General features: G+C 45.6%; 4 protein-coding genes across 4 annotated transcripts; 2 read left to right on the plus strand and 2 right to left on the minus strand.

Annotated features, from left to right (window-relative positions):
* The first annotated feature begins 174 nt into the window (after positions 1-174).
* On the plus strand, positions 175-465 carry LOC139352885 (RNA-binding protein cabeza-like). Its single transcript, XM_070995533.1, has one exon. The coding sequence runs from the start codon at positions 175-177 to the stop codon at positions 463-465; it is 291 nt and encodes a 96-aa protein (XP_070851634.1).
* A 10-nt stretch (positions 466-475) lies between these two features.
* Positions 476-916, minus strand: LOC108018551 (uncharacterized). The gene is made up of 2 exons (XM_017086104.4): positions 742-916; positions 476-668 (listed from the first exon to the last, which is right to left on the minus strand). Exons 1-2 carry the CDS (start codon positions 871-873, stop codon positions 543-545), a joined length of 258 nt encoding a protein of 85 aa, XP_016941593.3. The 5' UTR covers positions 874-916; the 3' UTR covers positions 476-542.
* A 915-nt stretch (positions 917-1,831) lies between these two features.
* On the plus strand, positions 1,832-3,321 carry LOC108018549 (inactive CLIP domain-containing serine protease A3). The gene is made up of 4 exons (XM_017086102.4): positions 1,832-2,044; positions 2,110-2,315; positions 2,379-2,635; positions 2,692-3,321. Exons 1-4 carry the CDS (start codon positions 1,870-1,872, stop codon positions 3,278-3,280), a joined length of 1,227 nt encoding a protein of 408 aa, XP_016941591.4. The 5' UTR covers positions 1,832-1,869; the 3' UTR covers positions 3,281-3,321.
* Positions 3,322-3,388: 67 nt separating this feature from the next.
* On the minus strand, positions 3,389-5,046 carry LOC108007947 (uncharacterized). The gene is made up of 4 exons (XM_017071717.4): positions 4,427-5,046; positions 4,099-4,374; positions 3,844-4,029; positions 3,389-3,781 (listed from the first exon to the last, which is right to left on the minus strand). Exons 1-4 carry the CDS (start codon positions 4,931-4,933, stop codon positions 3,425-3,427), a joined length of 1,326 nt encoding a protein of 441 aa, XP_016927206.4. The 5' UTR covers positions 4,934-5,046; the 3' UTR covers positions 3,389-3,424.
* Positions 5,047-6,243: the final 1,197 nt, after the last annotated feature.

The raw sequence follows: 6,243 nt of genomic DNA on the forward strand, positions 1-6,243 counted from the left end.
TAAATTTTCGAGCTTACCTTTTAAAAAAATGTTAAAATAATGGTAAAAGAAATGTGATCATAGCTCTTTGCTAAAGCAATTGGGTAATTTACACACAGGTTTTTATTCCCTTTAATATTGTAGTCAAATTACATGTTTGTAACTTTTCCTTATCAAGAAGTTTAATAACTTTTAATGTCAGGAGGAAAAGGAGGCGCAGGAGGTGGAGGCGGAGGCGGAGGAGGTGGTGGGCGTGGTGGTGATGGAGGTGGAAAAAATGGCGGTCGTGGCGGAGCAGGAAAATCCGAAAACGAGGACCCTAAGCAAGGAGAAAATAAAAAAGATGAGAAAAATCCAAGGGATGGAAAGGATGGAGGATCTGGACGTGGTGGCGATGGAGGCGGCAAGGGAGGAGGTCGAGGAGGCGATGGAGGAGGCCAGAAGTCCAAAAACGGCGATGACAAAGACAGCAAAGATAAGAAATAAGAAAGCCAGCTCAATGATCGATAGACAAATATATTTAGAGCATACACAGTTGGCCCACAACATTACTAATTAAAACTCTAACTGAAAGGCCCAAAGCGGCTCTCCATATTCTGGAATATGTACGAACAGCTTTGGTCATCGTAGGATGGCTCAATCTTATCGGCCGTAACACTGGCCAAAATCAGGAATTTAGTTTCTGGGCTCTGGAAATGAACAAGTGATAAGGTTAAAAATAAATGGTACTACAATTAGGTTATCATGTTAGCATTTAGGTACCTCCTTGGGTTCGTTGTGCTTCCACAGATCGTTGGCCTCCAGATAGGTCTTCAGGAGGATGCGCCACTGCCAGTAGTTCTCCCGACCATGTAGCTTGGGGATGGAATGGAAATCCAGCTGCAGGTGACCCATTTCGTTCCACTTTGTCGCACAAAATGATTAGAACTAAACAAGGTAACGTTAGTTAGCCGGCTGCACCTAAAACTGATATGAAAGCTCTAGAGCTTTTCCTATCTGGGACTTAACATTCGCCCAGTTTAACAGCTCTAGTCGGGGATTTAGTGTTAGATCGAACGGAATGTTGTGGGGCGTGAATCATTAAACAAATTCTGGTGCCAAGTTGCTAACAGTTTTCGGGGTGGGAATAAAGAGGAAATGCGACGACTGCGTTTCAAGCGGAAAGTGTCAAACATGAATCGCCACCAAATCGTTTGCAATTAAACCATTAAGTTATTAGAATCAAATTTAATGGGTAAAAAATGTGGAGCAGCTAAAAAATTGTTTGTTAACAATGGAAACATTCAGCTGAATGAAATTATCGAACCAGAGAGTTGTCAACACGACGCATCTAGACTTAATTTATTTGGTACTTTCCAGTAACACCCTTTTTTCTCGGATTCGTAAATGATAGAATTAATGTTTGCTTTTATTAGAAATTTTTACTACACTCCTTATAATTCTTGGTTTTCTCTTTCATTATCCTAAACTTAGAAAGGTAATCCATAAAACACATACTACAGCACTTTTGTCTTAATTTCAAGAACATTTTATCTCAAATTTGAAAATTGAGAACATTTAACTATGAATTTTTTCCCTTTGTAACTTCTTTGGGTGTGGATATTTATATAGTAACACAAATTTTAATGAACATATATTTTTATAACATTATTAGCAAGATATATTTAATTTTAAATATATTTACACTTAAAAGAGTACCCCCACTTCGTATTGCAGCTGCTATTTCCCTAATTCGGTTTTTATGATTGCTTTTTTGTTGCTCTATGCAGCTCGGAAAATCCCTGGGCTGAGGAGGCCATTCGTCAAGTAATTTAATAGAGGGAGTTATGGGCAGGCCATAGCTATATAGTCCGTTGGAACTTCGTCGTCTCGATTTAGTTGTCATTGGCTATGACTCAGTTCGGTCGGATGTGGTGGCTTCCACTGTTGCAGTGGCTGTTCATCGGAACAGGAATTAGTATAGAAGTTCAGGCTTGGAGCTTTGGGCCAGCTCAATCGAATGATAATCAGGATACGGGAAGAGTGCCTCAACCCAGCGATGTGGGAAGCACAGCCAACCACACGAGTAAGTGGCTGCCATTAGTCCTGTTGCCAAATGTAGTTCTCTGGATTCTATCAGATTCCCATCAGTTCTAACCAGGCAGTTGATTGTGGGCACCTTGCTGCCACCTCAGGTGGCACCGGGCACCTGGCCACCTGTGCCCTCCATAGTGAATCCCGGAACCAACAGCTATTGCCAGTGCGTTCCACCAGGATCGTGTGCAAATCCCATACCCACCGCGCCCAGTGATGGTAGTGGCCAGCTGGACATTAGGATTGTGAATAATGGGGGATATGTGAGATAACATAAAAATTATGATATAATATGTAAGGGTAATTATCATTATACCCCTGTGCAGCCCCCCATTCCGAGCACCTCTGCCACGCTGACCTGCAGTTACGGACTGGTGGCCTGTTGCCAGGCGGGAAGCTATCAGTGTGGTCGCCGTTTTCCACCACCACCTGGCTCCTCCGCCGCAGGAGCGGGTCAGGCCAGTTTCGGAGCGTATCCTTGGCAGGCGGCTCTGCTGACCACCGCAGATGTCTACCTGGGCGGTGGAGCACTCATAACCGCCCAACATGTCCTGACCGCCGCCCACAAGGTCTACAATCTGGCGTGAGTTGGGTCTTACTGCTCCCAGGATCACCTTAATTAACTTTCCCTTTCCTTAGGATCACCTCCTTTAAGGTTCGTCTGGGAGAATGGGATGCCAGCAGCACCAGCGAACCCATCCCTGCCCAGGATGTGTACATCTCGAATGTGTACGTGAATCCCTCGTTCAATCCCAACAATCTGCAGAACGACGTGGCCATCCTGAAGTTGTCCAGTGCCGTCTCTTTGACCAGCAAATCCACGGTGGGCACCGTCTGTCTGCCCACCACCAATTTTGTGGGTCAGAGATGTTGGGTGGCCGGATGGGGCAAGAATGATTTTGGAGCCACTGGGGCTTACCAAGCCATTGAGAGACAGGTGGACGTGACCCTGATTCCCAATGCCAACTGCCAGGCGGCGCTGCAGGCCACTCGGCTGGGCTCCTCATTCATCCTCAGCCCCACCAGCTTCATTTGTGCCGGCGGCGAAGCTGGCAAGGATGCCTGCACCGGCGATGGAGGCTCTCCTCTGGTCTGCACTAGCAATGGGGTTTGGTACGTGGTGGGTCTGGTGGCCTGGGGCATCGGCTGCGCCCAGGCTGGAGTTCCGGGAGTTTACGTGAATGTGGGCACCTACCTGCCCTGGATTCAGACCACGCTGACCCTGTAGATACTAGTTTTTGTTACCAATAAAATTGATTATCTGCATTATTATTTCTCGAAATAATGTAGAAATGTACACATTTTTGTACTGCATGTGTAGCCATTTAGTAAACTAACAATTTATATTATTAAGATAATGGCAAAAAAGGGATTAATAACGCAATCCCAGGAGTTCGTAGAGCGGCACCTCGATCACGGATTCACTGGCGCTGGACTCCTCGAAGTCGCCGCTTTCCAGGAGATACTGCGGCCGCTCCAGTTCCGGATGGGCCAGATAGAAGTCGACGAGGGCCGTGGTGCTGCGCAGATGGGTTATGCCCTTAAAGATCTTCTCGCGAGTCAACAGCTCCTCCGGATAGACAGTCTTGATTTCGGTGTCGCCCGATCGCTTCAGCCAGGGGCGATCCTTCAGCGGCACAGTGCGTCCAAAGGCACTCAGCAGGGGTTTCTGGTTCACCCGGGTGGCGTGATCATTGATATGCTTCTCGTACTTCAGCTCAATGGCCATCTATAAATGGGGAAATGGGAAAGTATGGTACACAAAATATTTTTATTTCTTTGGCTACCCACATGTGGTTTGTTCCATTTATCGGCCACAGTTTGGGCTATAGCATTGACCTCCTTGGGATCTGTCTTCACCGAGGCTAATAGAGTGCGATCGCCCTTGATGGAGAAGAGGTTCTTGACCTTCTCCGGAGTGAGATTGCTCTCCAAGGTTCCAAAGGAGTTCAGCCACTCCACAAAGCGTTCCGCAGACTATGGATATAGAAATAGAACAATAAGGATATTTATATTATAATAAGGTGTTATTTTTCCCCTACTGACCGCATCCATGAGGTTCTCGGCCTGTTCATCCAGTGTCACCATGGAGTAGTTCTGGCCAGGATGCTCGACTCGGCTCTGCCAGCAGACCCTCTTGTCCCGCGGGGCGCAGAGAAACTTGGCATACCAACTGGTCTTGTCCACAACGCGATGGGTGTGACCCACCGGCTCATCCAGCTTCAGGTCGAACTTCTCGAACTCGTGCTCCATGCGCACAATATCCGAGTGTTCGCTCTCGTTGAAGTACTCCTCCACCTTCTTCCGGCCAATTTCGAGGAGCTAAAATAACCGAGGTCAATAAAGGTCTTGGAATAAAGCTGTAAGTACCCACCACGGTGTCCTCCTCCTCCTCGCTTCTCTCGGAGCTCTCGGCACTCATGTAGTCCTCTGGTCGCACCTCCTGCATCTCATCCCGGATGTAGATGTCCTCGTCGGACTTGGAGTGGTCGTAGTTCTGGATGCGCTTCACCCTCTCACGCAAGCGAGGTGGTAACACCAAGGAGTAGTCTATAACAGGAATGCGGGGTTCAAAGCGACAGGCGGCGGCGAACTCCACATCATCGATGGCTGCGTTCCAGTAATCCTTGCCCTTGAGGCCGTCGCGGTTGGTCAGCTTGGAGAATCCACTCATTCCGGTGCTTGAGGAGCGTTCCTTCTGCATCAGCTGCAGCTTCACCTCAGTCTTCTTCTCCTTAACTGGCTTCTGTCCCTGGTTCTGGCCCAATGTGGAGTCCATTCGGGCGGAGCGAATCATCCGGTTGATCACCGGCCGATTGGACCGTGCCACAATTGTGTGGCGCACTGTGGACCCATAAGGATGGTCCCTGGGTCCGGACATGGCTAATACTGGGGGTGTAACAAAATATAAATTTAACGCTGGACTATCGGAATTTTCGTTCAGTTTGTTTGTTCAATATTAGTTCTATGACAACCAGAGCTTGTAGGTTAGTGTGGCATACTAGCAGTCGCAAAATTGAAAAACTTTAATGAATTTTGTTTAGAAATAATGTTTACAATTTGCTAGGTTTATCCCAAGTTAAACAATATGCTCATCTCCAAAAACTTTTAAATGGATCCAAAGAATAGGCTTAATTTTTGAAAGCAGTTGTACAGTAATTTCTTATAGACTATCATTGCAAGTTATTATATCATTTATTATTATTATTATAATTATACCATTAATAATATACCACTATTGGGAATCCCTGCCATATATTATTCGAATAATGAAGGGACTTTAGTTAAGGCTTTAAGCAAATATAACTTCTTATTGTGCAAAATTTCCATGTTCATGATGATTTCTAAGTGATATTATGATTAAATTTGAGAAATGAGTCACGTCTAAGATCCGCCTGCATTGCAGGGTTAAAGGTGCTGGGACCCTACTGGGGTTAAAATTTAAGTGAAGCCAATATGGCAATAATTGCGCATACGACCCGTTGGTGCGCTGCGAGGATAAAGGATGGCTGAAGGGCGGCAAAAAACCAGAGCGGCCTACACACACATACATAGGTGGCTGGAGGCAGGTTAAATTTATATCCAAAGAGCCAACAGGTTGCCCGAACCATCTGTTTTCGCCTTCCATGTGTGCACACCTACACTCACCGACAGGCAGACACAACACGCACACACACACATATATACACACACACCCAAAGGCAGACACCTCTGGCCATTTGATGCTCGCTTAGCTGCGTCCCACTCATAAACAAGCCACTCATTTGCAGCCAATGCCCAAGAGGTTAATCCCCCGAAAGCCCCTGCCTGCCTACGCCCCTGCCCCTTATTCAAGGCGTGAAATTGGCATGCAAATTTGATGATTTTTGGTCTGATTTAATAAAACCAAAAGGTACACAAGGAAAATTGTAAGCGGTTTGATTTGGTTTCTATTGTATGTAATCATAATTTATGTGTTTACAAAAGAGAATACCATTTTTTAATCAAGATCCATATATCATTTAATTCATTTTATTCGTAATTTGGTAATTATAAACCCGTGTTTCCTTTAAATAAAAAATGTTCAACATAAATAAACATGGTAACGTACAAATTTAATAATTTGTAACCTAGTCTCCATAAATAAAACGTTGTCTGTGGGCAGTTCAGTGATTTTTTGTGGCATCCGACTCACCTTAAGTCCTTTCCGTA

This window comes from Drosophila suzukii, chromosome 3 (assembly GCF_043229965.1).
Source record: "Drosophila suzukii chromosome 3, CBGP_Dsuzu_IsoJpt1.0, whole genome shotgun sequence".
Lineage (NCBI taxonomy): Eukaryota > Metazoa > Arthropoda > Insecta > Diptera > Drosophilidae > Drosophila > Drosophila suzukii.